Source organism: Trichechus manatus, unplaced genomic scaffold, assembly GCF_000243295.1.
Source record: "Trichechus manatus latirostris isolate Lorelei unplaced genomic scaffold, TriManLat1.0 scaffold00204, whole genome shotgun sequence".
Taxonomy (NCBI): domain Eukaryota; kingdom Metazoa; phylum Chordata; class Mammalia; order Sirenia; family Trichechidae; genus Trichechus; species Trichechus manatus.
The window spans coordinates 488,874-504,086 of record NW_004444140.1 but is presented as its reverse complement, the minus strand read 5'-3'; the positions used below and the strand labels follow the sequence as shown (position 1 = coordinate 504,086).

The 15,213-nt window shown below is 40.0% G+C and overlaps 1 protein-coding gene across 3 annotated transcripts in view; it reads right to left on the bottom strand.

Moving 5' to 3' along the window:
• Positions 1 to 15,213, bottom strand: part of SORT1 (sortilin 1) — an 84,519-nt gene that overhangs the window by 68,719 nt on the left and 587 nt on the right. Inside the window, exons 1-2 of one of the 3 annotated variants that reach the window (XM_023742180.1) lie at positions 15,140 to 15,174; positions 7,851 to 9,181 (exon numbers count right to left, since the gene is read on the bottom strand). The exons of 1 other annotated variant lie outside the window; for it this stretch is intronic. In XM_023742180.1, coding sequence (XP_023597948.1) covers positions 7,851 to 7,856 — 6 coding nt within the window. In that variant the 5' untranslated portion in view covers positions 7,857 to 9,181; positions 15,140 to 15,174. Of the gene's footprint in view, positions 1 to 7,850; positions 9,307 to 15,139; positions 15,175 to 15,213 lie in introns of those variants that run through there. One more of the 3 variants, XM_023742179.1, reaches the window with a different exon arrangement.

Here is a 15,213-nt window from a genome sequence, read left to right as displayed (position 1 = left end):
ACCAGAATTCATAATATAAAATAACAATTTTTTTTTTAATTTTTTTTTTTTTATTGTACTTTAGGTGAAGGTTTACAGAACAAATATTTTCTCATTAAACTGTCAGTACACATATTGTTTTATGACACTGGCTAACAACCCCATGACATGTCAACACGCCCCCTTCTCGGCCTTGGAGGATCTTTTTCTTTTTTTGGTGAAAATATACACAGCCAAAGATACACCATTTCAAAAATTTCTACACGTAACAATTCAGTGACATCGATTATGTTCTTCCAGTTGTGCTGCTATTCTCACTTTAGATGAAGGTTTACAGAACAAAATAGTTTCTCATTAAACAGTACATATATTGCCCTATGACAATGGTTAAGAACCCCACTACATGTCAACACTGTTTAAAATAAGGATTAGTTTTGACTACATAAAAAAGCTTAGATGGGAAAACATCAAAAACAAAGCTGGGGGAGGAAAAAAAGAACTAGGAAAAATTATTTGCAACACGACAAAGGGTTGATATAGTAAGGGTTTTCAAATCAATAAGAAAAAGACAAAGATCTCAAACGAAAATAGGCAAAGGAAACTGTTATGAATTGAATTATGTCCCCAAAAAATATGTGTTGGAATCCTAACCTTTATACCTGTGGATGTAATTCCATTTGGGAATAAGGTCTTCTTTGTGGTGTTAATGAGACCATATCAGTGTACGGTTATCGTAAACCAGCCACTTTTGAGACATGAAAAGAACAGATTAGGCACAGAAGCAAGCAAGCACAAGAGGGGAAGATACATGCCACATGAAGAGCACCAAGGAACTGAGAAATAGAAGCTGGAAAGAGACAAGGACCTTCCCCCAGAGCCGACAGAGAAAGCCTTCCCCTAGAGTCAGTGTCCTGAATTCGAACTTCTAGCTTCCTAAACTGTGAATAAATAAATTTCTGTTCATTAAAACCACCCACTTGTGGTATTTCTGTTAAAGCAGCACTAGATAACCAAGACAGAGATGAACAAGTAATTCATAAAAGGACAAAGAAATAGCCAATCAACATATGAAAACCTGTTCAATCTCACCGTGATCAAAGACAAACAATACGATGAAATTTTTCACCTTTCAGAGTAGCAAAGATTAATAAAAAGCGTGACAAAATGCACAGTGAGGGCGTGGAGACCAGAACACCTTTGTGCACATGGTCAGTGGGAGTATAAACTGCTACATCTTTTCTGGGGAGCTACTTGGTGATGTGAATGAGAACTGAAGATGTCTCTACCATTTGGCCACTTCCTACATGCCACCCGCTGTGCTGTGTGAAGCATTTTACACACATTATCATTTAATCCGCATAACAACCCCATGAGATATTTCTATATTTGTGTCTCACAGATGAAAAATAGAAGCATGGTTAAATAACCGATGCAATAAAAGAAAATATCATGCAGCGGCGCAGTGGTTAAGAGCTCGGCTGCAAACCAAAAGGTCAGCAGTTCGAATTCACCAGTCGCTCCTTGGAAACCCTATGGGACAGTTCTACTCCGTCCTAAGGGTAGCTATGAGTCAGAATCGACTCGACGGCAATGGGTTCTTTTTTTTAACTAAAAATATTTTAGGTATTTATTGACAATGAAAGACGTTCACAGCATGTTAAGTAAAAAGCAGATTTCAGAATAGCATGTAAAATCATGTGTGTGTATTTATGGCTAAAAAAAGGTAACTGAAGGATGTTCTTCAACATGTTAACAGCAACTGTCTCTAAGTGGTAAAATTTCTGGTAATGTTTGCATTCTTCTTTATAGCTTTTCTGGAGTGAATGAATTGCTTCCCATCCCACTCCTAATTAGCAGGAATAATTTTTTGTAAAACATAACTATATAAGCTATTTGCATTTTTAAAAAGTATGTATGAAAGGGTGGTATAAAAAGTACCAATACACACATACACCATATCAGTTTATTCTTACTTGTATCACACTGGCTACCAGGTGTAAGAGTAGGTTACAGGATGGGTCAGGGAGCCCCCGCTACATCAAGCCATACTAACATAGGTGGTCTTGGTTTAAAGTGGACTGCCTAACACCACATTCTAACATCATTATTCACTGACATCCTAAACTACCTTTTCAGAGCCACATTTAGACTTCTGTTCATCACTTGTTAAACAGTGATTTCTAGTGTCCCAGATGGCACTGCCAGCCATCTACTATCCCCACAGGGAAGCTTTGGCAGCAGGAGTCACTGGCTGGCATTTACAGTCACCATGCAACTGTCAAACAGGTTTTCAGGAACTCATTACGTTACAAAGTAGGACTACCTTCTCTGAAATATATCTACCTTGATAGCTGATGATGCAAGACTCATTCATCCATTTACTGCCCGCCATCATACAGCCAGAGGCCCACCCATTTTGCAGAGCATGAATTAACAAACACAAATGTCCATTTCTATGGTCACATGGATAATCCCTAGTTCTGCCTGGAAATGAAGAAAGGCCACAAAACACCACCATTCTTCGTGGAAATGACTTCACTTCCGCAATCTAATTAAACTAGGAGCCTAATAAAATTACTGCTACTATAGCTCAAAGAACTTAAAGTTGGTCCTGAGAGTCCCTGCAACTTGGAAAAAAAACTCTGTAATGAGAAACTTCTATCTTTAGTTACACACCTGGTCAAAAGTAAAATACTGAAAGAACTAACACTGGCGCAACTGAAGGTGGGTCAATTTCCACATGCGGGCCGCAGTGTAAGGCTACCTGCAGATGGCCATCAGGAGCATCATGCCATCAGAAACAGCCAGCTTCTCTGGCAAGCAAAGAAGGGAGTGAATGCAATGATGGCATCCCTCACACACATTCCTTCATTCACCAAACACGTCTGCGAGCCTACCGTGTGCCTGACCCTATTTGGGGCACTGGGGAAACAGGAGTGACAATAGCTCTGTGCTCATGAAGCTTATACTCTACAAACTTCTTACGGGAGTCTGAATATTAAGGCTTAACACACTAGACATTTAATCTACAGAAGACAGTCTGGTATAGTGAAAATACAACTACACAAGGGAGTTAAGCCAAGTCCAGGTTGGGAAAGCAGGCACAATTCATTTTCCCTCCTGGGAATCCAATTCCTCAGGAGTAAAACTAAATTATGTTCCTTCATTCATGGGGTAAGAAGAATCAAATGAAATACCATGTGAAGGCAAGGCATTGGTGAGCCCATAGTAAAATCAAAACCGCTGCCATCAAGTCAATTCTGACTCATAGTGGCCCCATGTGGTATAGAGTAGAACTGCTCCATAGGGTTTTCTCGGCTATAAACTTTATGGAAGCAGATCACTGGGCCTTTTTTCCACAGTATCACTGGGTAGGCTCGAGAACCACCAACATTTAGGTTAGTAGTTGAGCACAAACCATTTACACCACCCAGAGACCCTGAGCCCATAAAGAATGGTAATTTGGGATTAGGCTTCCAAACTTCAAATGAGGAGTACAATTATGCACAAGAGAGGTCTGGAGCACAACCTGGGTGATGCTGTTGCAGGCAGGAAAAAATCGTAACAGAATACAACACTGTTAAATAAGGCACTGCTAGGACCATAAAACACGAGCCAAAAATAAGATTATAAATGTTCCAGTTCTCATGGAGACTATTCTTAGCAATGAAAAAGCTAAACATAAAATACTGTATAAATTTTCAAAATCTATTCAATTATTCAGAGTTTTCTGAGAGGCAAGATGATACAGAGGAGAGCACTAGGCTAATAACCAGTGGACCTGAATCTTACTTCCAGCTCTGCTGAAAGCTGTGTGAACTTGGTCAACACAACCGAACATCACCACTAAGGTGAGGAAGCTGGAACAATGATCTTTTCAGTCCCTCCATGCTTTAAAATTCTATGACTCATCAATAATTTCACCACTCAGTTTGCTTTTCCACTGCCATGTACCTGTTTTCAGAAGAAAGATGTGGCAGTCTGCTTCCATAAAGATTACAGCCTTGGAAACTTTATGGGGCAGTTTCAACTCTGTCCTATAGGGTCACTATGAGTCAAAATCGATTTGATGGCAACAGGTTTACTGGTACTTGTTTAAAAACAACAACAACAAAGTCCACTCCCTGCTCCACAATACTCCAGTGTTATAAGGAAAGGGCAACAGTAACTTTCACCTCGTCACTAACTGAAAGGAAGAAAGGAGGAAAACAGATGCCACCATCTATGCAATAAAAATCTATGCATTCAACCTCTACTAGAAACCTCCAGACCATCACTCTAATTCAATTTACTAAACTTGTTAGAATTGCCTACAATTAGTAAGCTGTGTTCTTAGTTAACAGAAGATGCAAATCATATTAGGGGATAGTGTATCTAAGACAGACAGACACAGCAGCAAGAAGGAACAAGATATTGCTAGGGGGATAGTGGTGCTGCACAAGTGGAAAAAAGTAAACAAGCCGACAATGGTGCTTAAGCTTATAAATCTGGGCCGTTGAAAATGAGAGAAAATCACCCCCCACATCTCAACAACCCTTGGGAGCATTAATGCCATACCACATTATAATAATGTGAGTCAGGGTTTAGTATAATCTAATCTCTTCTTAATGATCCAGGGTCATACTGTTGAGTAAGAAGGCAGAAAGATATTTTAGAAAGATTTCCATTAATTTTTTTTGGCATTTAAAAGCATAAGCTTAATTTTTTAAAAATTCACTTTCATGGAACACCTCATTCCCTAATCATGCCCAATAAATAAGCGGAATTTCAAAACTTTTAGCATTTAATTTTTACATCTTAGACCCATTTCAAAGAAAAGAAAGTGACAAAGAGCTATGTTCCAGTTGCTAGCTGCATTACAACAGAACCATAAAGGCTCACTGTCTCACCCATCAGGTGCAACCACACTGGCCTTCTTCCAGATCCCTGAGCACACCAAGCTCTTTCTAGCCCCAAGGCCTTTGAACAAACTGTTCTTGCTGTTTGGGACGCACCTGGCAAAATTCTACTCATCTTCAGGTATCAGTTTAAACAATTTCTCAGCGAGGCCCACCTAACGCCCCAAGCTAAAAACATCTCAGTCTTTTATTCTCCTGTAGGTACTTTTTCCTTTTTAGCACTTATCATATTTATAATTACATATTTGTTTAATGTCCATCATCTCTACTAGCCCATAAGCTCTATAAAAGCAGGGATCTTGTCTGTTCTGTTCCATATCAGTTCCCAGGACCCAGTACAGTAGCTAACATGTGATAGGTGTTCAACTAACAATCACTGAATTCATGAATAATGATAACACTATTTAACTTTTACTGAACACTTACTATATATATATATATCAGGCATCACTGTCACTTTATAGATGAAGCAGGCTCAGAGAAGTAATGTGTTCAAAGTTACACAGCTGGTAAGGGGCAGAGCAAGGATTCAAACCCATGTCTGTCTGATTCCAGACTATACAATATAGTATTTAATGACTACTCTTTGTACAGCACTGTGTGAGTCACAAATGGGGAAGGTCTCATAGTACAAGCTTGGTCCTTATCTTTAAGGAGTTTATAATATGGGGAATAAAGCTTATATATATAAAACTGAAAACAAGAAAGAATACTATATTTAAATGTTGTATTCCGTGACATGGTTAACATTATAGGAGAGAACAGAAAAACCAACCAGAGCTAGAAGAGAATACCATGATAACAAAGATGAAGAAATGACAAAGCATAAGCTTAAGGGACTGGTAAGAAGGTCATTTTGACAGAAATAGAGGGTTAACACAGGCAGGAAGTGATGAAATATTAGTTTAAAGAAATATGCACAAAAAAAGATATAAACCCATCAGCATTCTGGTCTGTTTCCCTTCCAAGCAAAGTTCTTGAGATGTACAGATCAGATCTCTCATTAATATTTCTTAAAACTTCACAGAGGTCAGTAGAGTGCAAAGTTAACAGTGGCTGCTCAGTTAATAAATGAGGAAGAAACAGGGAAGAAACCAGAGCCAAAGTTCCTAATTCTAATAAACCAACGCCTAGTAAAGTAGAAGAAAAATAGTTATTAAATTATAAGTAGTCTTATTTTTATGGTTTTAAGTTATTTAAAATTATAAGTAAATAACAACATACATTTAGAACTATTACAACCAGATGGCCAGGTACCTGATGATGGTAGGATTATTAGTTCCTGCTCCATCTCCCATAGCTTCAAGAAAGACATTGGATAGGTAAGTACTCTCTCTCTCACCCATGCCCTTTTTTATCCTGAGTCCAAGCACAAAAGTAGTACATATTTCTTAAATCAGATTTGGTTCCTGTGAGTGTCCATGAGAATTCTTGAACTATTACAGATATGAAAATTTTTTTTTTAAAGCACATACACAAATATTTAAGCATCTAACTAATAATGCATTGGAAGCTTTTTGGAAATAACCATAAGAAACCCTGAATAAAGGATGAACACAGGGTAAATCCCACAGTGTCTCATTTAATCCTCACAATGACCTGAAGAGGAGGTATTATTATCCCCATTTTATAGATGAAAAAACAAAGGTTCTTAAGAGAGATTAATCTGTCCATGGTCATCCCTGAAGTTTGAATCCAGGTCTGTCTGACACCTGAGATCTTGTTCTTTCCTAAGCGACTACCATAAAAAACTATCAGTCATACTAGCAAGTTAAAAATCTGATGTAACCAGGACGGCTAAAAAAAGAAGACACACACTTCTCACATTTCTGCCAATCTTGACTCACTCTCATTCTCACCACCCCCGCCCCAACCTGTCACGCAACGCTGCAAAGTGATAAAACCAAATACATGTATGCTTTATCTGTCTCCCTAATGCACATGTTCCTCTGGAGCTGGCTGCTATTTATCAGTATCAATTTATCAGTATCATCTGGCTGATAACTGGGCCCCGTGGAGGCTGTGACAGATCAACAGGCTTATTAAGAAAGTACATGCACATCATACGTATACAGTACTGTAAAGTTTTCAAAACTCATTCATATGAATTTTCTCTTCAGAGCCTCATGATAATGCTCTATCTTATAGAATGTGGAGCTGAGGCTTAGAATGGCTAATTGAGCTCTGTCTGGGGTACTGTGAACTTGAGGGAAAGAGTAGACTTCATAACTATATGACTTATAACGGGTCTACAACCTTGCTTTATCCCTAAAGATAGATGCATTGATTTAAAACATCTCTATGAAGCACTTCCAAACGTAGCACGAAGTTGGGACAACTGTGTTCTACTCCCAGCTCTTGGCCTGTAAGCAAGTCATTTAACCTCATCACTAAAAGTAAGGGATGTGACCAGCTGATCGGCCTAACAATCTCTCATTCAAACTGTTAAGCACGTTATCGGCAAGAGTTCAACCTTAACCTTGGGAAGTTCACAAATGTTCAGGAAAGAGAACTCTATGAGCATCACTGTCTGACAGCTTATAGCTCCTGGGTTTCTCATGTCTGGACTCCTACAATAAGGTCCAGGAGTCTGGGAGTATTTCCTTGAAGGCTTTAGCACTTGAAGTATAAAGACATCTGCCCTGTCCTTTATTCTGAACATACCTTTCCAGGCCCACAGCAATGGCTACCTTTGAAAGCACAACCTCAGCTCTCCATCTCCACCTCTGGTTTCTCCAGGTCTAGCCTCATGTCTAGTACTTCCTGTTAAAACTTTCACCAATAAGTCCTATTGCCAAACCCCTCACCCACACCTTCCCTTTCTTTCCATCCCCCAAAGAGCTATCTTTTTTGACTTCCACTTTTCCTGGAAATCTTGGTCATTCTTGCCTCATCAACTACTCCCTAACATAAACCACTTATAGTTACCACCCATCCATTTATCATCCCCTGAGCATGTCTTGGGTTTCCTACCTCCATGCCTTTACAGATCTTCCTCTCTTCATCCAGGAGGCCTTGCTAGGCCACTGCACTGTAGTGGTTATGGCTTCTTCCAAATTCCCAGCAAGCCATCTCTGAACACCCAAACTCTTGAGACAGCACCAATGTCAATATCCTTAATGTTTAACGTTGTTTGTGCACAGACCTGGACGCCAACTAGATTCAAGCTTCTAGGGGGCAAAGAAGAGCGCAGCACTTTGTACACAGTAGCTGGTTCAGTCAGTGTCTAAACGAATGACATCGACATGCTAGTTTACATTTAACATTCTGACAGAACTTCTCATCTGATCCTCCACACAATCCTAAGAGCTGCTTCTCAAGCTTAAAGAACAGAACCATAAAGGTCAGAGAAGTGAAGTGACTTGTTTTGAAGCAGCAGAGCAGGACTCAAACCTGGTTACTGAGATACCTCTTTTAGATTATGTATACAACAGATCAACGTTTTGAATCCAGTATTATGACAAGAACGTACCAGATAAGCATTTATCTACCTTGTCTAGGAAGTATTAAAGTTAATTAAAATTTTCCATCCCAGTTCAATTTCTCTTGGTCCTTCAGGGTGATCTTACTGTTCTACCAGACTTGTAAACTGGCTCAAGTATAATATTAGAACTTAGTTGTTTTAGAACATACAGGAGGAAAAGAACAAAACTTTCAACAAAAGCAAACATAAAAGAAAGAAAACTCATAAACCCTAGAAGGAACAAAGGTACAAATCATTCTCTTCTGATGAAAAGAAATCAAGCCAATTAATCACATGTCATATTCTAACAAGCACAGGGTTGGGTATACTAATGGTGAGCTGACCATCTATTTTCAAACAGAGACACAGACAGCCAGGAAGAAGAAAAGAGCCTCAGTGTTGACAGAGTGCTACATGGAATGAAAAAACAAATTTACTTCTACATGTCTACTGGGTTTGCTTTTGGATTATCCAAGCTAGTAGCTTTTATTAGCATTAGATTTTTCAGCCAATAAGGAATGATAAAGTATTACCCCCAAAATAAGTCAAGCGTCTTTCATAATTATATGAAAGAAATGCTCCTGCAATCTTTGAGAATACCAGAAGCAAGCTCTGGAGGTGGTAACAAATCACCCCAGATGTGAAATCCATGCTATGGTCAAATTCAACTGGGAAGCAGAACAGCCACAATTTGCTTCTAAATTCAGAATCAACCACCAAACATTTGTGATCACAACCTCTGGCTTCCTCTTCTTCCATATGAATCATAGAACTTTTTTAGATATTTTTAAATCTAGTCCAAAACTTCTCATGTTGTAGATGAGGAATGGAGGGTCAGATACTGAAAGGCAAAACAGAAAATAAATTACATTCACAGAAAATTTTCTTAGCAGAACACCACAGGTTCTGAATGGAAGGATTTTATTTTTACTGTGGTTTCCTAAGCCTGGGGGTTTAGAGGGAGAGAAGGAAAAAAATACCCTCAATCTTAAAAAAAAAAAAAAACACATGTCCAGCATTCACCTAATAATCTTTTATGGGTATGAAGTATCTGTCATAAAAATTCATTCAACCCAACTAGGTCAAAGTCACATATTATTAACCCAACTTTGATTGTAATCACCATTAAAACAACAACAAAAGAGCTGCTAAGAACTGTCTGAAATTGATCAGACTGTTCCTCAAGCCTCATTACTTCTCAGACCCACCTACATACAGATCAATGAGGCCACATAGACAGTGGGAAGGAAAAGTTTCACCAAGTTTTCAAGAAGAGGGGTAAAAATATGCAATAGAAACACTGGTTAGAAAGGGATGGAAAATAGAACTGAGTTGAAATTTACAAACTCAGTATCAATTTCATAATATTTTTGGAGCTGATGCCACACATGCCAAATGTGGTATTTTTGCCTGCCTTAGGAGTCCCTGGAGGCAAAGTGGTTAAAGCAATTGGCTGCTAACCAAAAGGTCGGTGGTTGGAACCCACCAGCCACTCCGTGGGAGAAAGATGTGGCAGTCTGCTTCCATAAAGATTTATAACCTTGGAAACCCTGTGAGGCAGTTCTACTCTGTCTTACAGGTTCACTATGAGTCGGAATCAACTTCACAACGATGGGTTTTGGTGGGTGGGTCTGCCTTAGTACTAGAGTTCCTACTCATATAAAACATCTCAGCATCATTTCTGCAGCTTCAAAACACAGTTCACTTTCCACAAGGACAGAAATTGCGGCGAAGGGGTTCGGGTGAGGAGAGAGGCCTCTCCTGCTCTGACCACTGAGCAATGCCCTAGATGTGATGATCACTCAAGGCAAGGGCAGCAGGCCAACTAGGACAAAACTGGGGAGCACTTTGAATCCACTGAGAAGACAATGGATGTTAGCAAGAGCAGACTGCAAATTGAGAGGGCAGAAGAAACTGACATGAAAGATCAGATCAGATGGAGAGCCTATTATTACCATTATTACAAAAAAGAAAATAGCCATCAGAAATTAACCAGAACATAAACTTTCTTCCAATTATTTCCACAAACAGACATGAGATGCAGATAGATTTCTAATTAAAAATCACTATGCACAGAGCCAAATATTTGAGTCAGCAGACAACTAACTTAATTGTCCCACAGCATACCCTTCAGACCATGTGTCATACCTGGCTGGCTCATCACCCTCATCCCAACCAAACCTCAGATGAAGGCTTACCTTTCCCCAGATAAATTATACTTCATCAAATCTGCTGATACTTCTTAGTCCCCAGTGCAGGAAGTCACCTTACCACCGTCTGGGGGATAAACGTCTGACTAGTGCACTGCATGAGAGACAACTCTTCATGAGGACTTTGCTCACTCTGCTCAACCAGGACCAACAAGGAGACCTTCCAGAATCCCTAGTCCTTGACCCAAGAATGAATGGAAGAAACAGAGCTCACAAGCAGATTAAATAAGCTCGAGGGTGGGGTGGGGGCACTGGGGAAGGTGGTATGAGGAAAACGCTAAGTATTGGAATAAATGAGGCCACTAGGAAGCTCTGGGGCAGTTAAAGGCACTGACCGGGTGTTACGAAGGTCTGTGCTCCACAGCAACAGGCTGAGAGAAGCTGTTCCTTGAAGCTTCCAACAGGAACATTCAGTCCCGTCAGCTGGACCCAGTCCTGCAGGCGCTAGCAAACAAACACACACATTCTTCTCTGGGCTGAAACCCCACAGAACGCGGCCTCCCTACAGGCTGTTTATTTAAGAAGCCAGATGCTTTGATGTTGGGGTAGAAGTAGGGAAGTTATGTGTAAAGCAGTTAGTGACAGGGGCAGGGGGAGCAGAGAAAATGAGTAACAGTTCCTGGCTTTATTAATCATAAGTTTAAAAACTTCTAAGGAAATTGTCAAATGGTCTGAACACAGGAATGAGAAGTAAGGAAATTATGTCAGTCACCACCGTGACTCTGGCCAAGGCAGTTCATCTGTGTCATTAAGACAGAGTTTCATGCCTACCCTCCAAGAGCTGCTTATAGGAGGAATGTTTTCAAGCAACCCAACTTAGCAACCAACATTAATAAAATTTATAGGCTTGCTCAATTTCTCTCGTACAAAGGTTATACACGTCATAAACACTTTAAGTCCTTGAAGGAAAGAATCAACTAAAAGTGTGGCATGAAAGTACTTTGGGGTTAAAGGTAAAAGGAAGGCTACTGACTGAGTCTGAGAAAAGAGCATTTATAAATTATCCCTAATGATAAAAAGTAATTATAATTTATCTGGTGCTAATTAAATACTGTGGAGTCCTTGGGAGGCTCAAACAGTTAAGCGCTTGACTACCAGCCGAAAGGCTGGCAGTTTAAACCCACCCAGAGGCACCTCAAAAGAAGGCCTGAGTGATCTGCTTTGAAAGGTCACAGCCTTCAAAATCCTATGGAGCAGTTCTACTCTGCACACGTGGGGTTGCCATGAGTTGGAATCAATTTGATGGTAAGTAACAATTACGTATCAGCCACTGCTCTAATGAGTTAATACTTGTAAATACATACTGTGTACACATAAATACATATATAAATAATAAAACATATATATAAATATTTAATTCTCACAGCTATCCTATGAATTAAGTATTCTTATTATCTCCATTTGACAGAAACTGAGACATGGAGAATTTAAGTAATTTACCCAAAATCACACAGCTAATAAATGGCAGAGCCTGGCCCACTGTGCTATACTGTCTTCTCCTAGTATGTCAAACCCTCAGAACAAAATCAGGGAGCATAATTTTTGGTAAGGTCTAAGTAGTTACCTTTCACCTTTATTTTCTGGTCATTCCTTTTGTTTTCAGTTTTTAGTAATAGCTAATATTTTTATCTCCATCTTCTTTTATTTCCTGCCTTCCATCTGTAAATTATTTATAATACTATAACTAGAAAAGGTTTTCCTCTCTTCTCTCAAATCCTAATACAGCATTTAATCACTGTGACTTCTATATGAAAAATATATACTGTTCAATATAATCCCAATACATTTGAACCAGATTTAAAATCAAGAGATTGAAAAGAAATGTGAAAGAAATTCTGCCAGAGAGAACCAGGGAGACTAGGGCAAAGACAATAACCTGCTGGATTTCCTGAGCGAAGAAACCAGAGTCACAGGTCATCAAGGCATAGGTCTAAGGCCAGAAGAATGTAAAAGCACTATCATCTTACTTTCTTAAAATGGTTAATTAATGCCAATATAGTCTCTTAAGCCAAAGAAGACACAGAAAGACGTCTAGAGATTTGCTAAAATCTTCTCTCGCTTTCCATTCTCCAATCTGAATGATTTTTTCTTTCTATCCCAGTAACCCCAGCATCTAGTATACCTCTGAGTGTTCGGCTGGCATTCACATTAACTGACTATATACATTTATGTGGCACAAAATGAACAGCATCAAGTTATAAGAAACAAGAAGAGAACCAAGAACCTTTGATTGTTCTTGGGAATTGATTCGATTTATCTTACATAGAAAAAACTATTCTAAATGGCACTTTCCTTCCTCAACTGAACAAATGTATACAAAACCTCTGATAAAAAGTTGTTCCGCTATGCTGATACTTTTATTTCACACTGTTTATAAAAGGACCCAAAAATACTAGATCTTTTCAATAGAGTTCAGTATGATTAATCATGACTTCTAAAGATATAGAACTAAACAGCAAAACAGACTACTAGGTAACAATTATTGGTTAGGGAAGTAGAATCTCTTACAAGCTACTTTATTTAACCACTTCTAAGATGAAGTCTGGAAGCCCTGGTGGTGTGGTGGTTAAGAGCTACAGCTGCTAACCAAAACAAGGGCAGTTCGAACCCAACAGGCACTCCTTGGAAACTCTACAGGGCAGTTCTACTTTGTCCTAGAGGATCACTATGAGTCGGAATCAACTTGACGGCAAAGGGTTTGTTTTTGTTTTTTGTTTTTTTTTAAGATGAAGTCTGCCAACAATGGCTCTATTTTTTACTGGATATACAAGTCACAAAAAAAGATGAGATTTCTGAAGACAAGACCACGGATACTTAAAAAATGCAAAAATAGTTATTTTAAATTAGGTCACAGAAAGAAAACTGAAAAAAAAGCTTTAAAAAATCATTGGAAACAGAAGTTAAATAAAATGAAAGAAAGAAGGATGTTTCTTTACATATGGACTTCAATGAACGAGCAGTTTCAGATCTGTTCTCAAGCAGATTTGGCCTAAGAACCCTGAGTCAGTTTTCTCACCTTTTGCTTTAGAAATCAATAAATGATGTTTATCAATTCAAATTAACCAGGGAAGACACGGACTAAAAGTGTCAATCCAGCAGAAGCAACAAATCTAAAAGTAGGTCAGCCAGCAAGGGAAGAATGTGAAAAGTGAAGTGAGAACTCAGAATCCAACTGGTTCAAGTAATCTCAGGATAATTTAACCCTCAGTATTGTGAAGTCTTTCTCAACCTCCTACTGTGAGAAGTCTATGCGATTATATGTTTCCTCATCAAATAGGAAGACTTGCCAGTAATGATTCCACCCTATCTGCACTCAACCTGAAAAAAACTGTCTCACCCTTCAGCACTAGCTGGCTTTCTTTATACAGCTGCTTAGATTGTATTAAGCAGAGTTATCCCTGAATACTTGTCCCTTGACTATGAGTGCCCTGGGTCCCCAAATCTGAGAATTATGTCACAGATAACAAGTATAGCCCAGGCAGAGGAAGAAAGATAGGCCAAGGGGAGACTGAGGCTCAGATGATGGGTAATGTGGTTATATAAGGACAAGTGGAGGTACAAAGTATTAGTAACCCACCTCTGGCCCCATGTGCAACTCTCCTTGAAAGAGAAAAGAGCACAATCATAAAAAGTACAATGGAGAAAACAGGAAAGGACACAAGGGAGGAAATACATTAAACTGAAAATGTTATGAAAATATTAATTAAACTAAATTAAACAATTAAGTCGCCAATTTTATAAAAATCTGAGGAAAATGCCCAAGTTGTATTGAAGCAAGGAGCCAGACAGGGCATTCCTAACAACTGCCTTCATCAATCCAGTAGTGTGCGAAGGTTGAGCTGCTTATTCCACCCAGGTAAAGGAACTGCCACAATTGTGAAAGTCTTTTGACTAGGAACTGGCTCAATGCAGCATATCTGCAGTTTCTTAGTTGTTGAAAATCTCGTTACAACAGGATATAGACGTCCGGGGTCAGAGTTAGATAACATGGCAGGAGTGAGAGCAAGAACACACATATCGTGATCTATTTCCAAGCTGTTCCTTTTCTAAAATACACACACGTCTAAATGGCCTCTAACATGCGCTCTTGGGATTCCTGAACACCCTCCTAACCACCCGGAAAGTACTGATCCAGAGAGGGCACACCTTTGCTTCTGCGCAGCCCAACTGTCCTCCAAGCACTTAAGATGTAATTATCCCTCCAGCTACCTGGTGGATAACAGCGTTACTGGATCCTGATTATTTATACAGAAAGAAAACAATGATGCTCAATAGGTTTTGACAACTTCAAAAAAAAAAAAAAAGAATGCCATGAAAGTCTAAGACTGCCTCCCCTGTGACGAAACACAGCCGTGCGGGCCGCGGCGTCCCGGGAGCCGCCGAGCCTGGCTCCACTCGCCGCAGTTTCGGGGCCGGGGGTGCGGAAGCGCGGGCAGGGCTGGGGGCACCGGGGGTCTCCTCCTTCGCGGAGGCGCGAGGCGCGCGAGTAGGAGAGGGGGGCTGGCTGCGCGAGAGCGAGAGGCGGCCGCGAGTGGTCCGGGGGCGGCACCTCGCAGTCCCGGCGGCGCCCGGGCCCGGGGCCCGCTCACCTGGTGCGTGTTGTTGGTCAGCCTACCGACGAAGTCCCGGACCCGGCTGCAGTCCTCGTCCTCGCCCGGCGCGC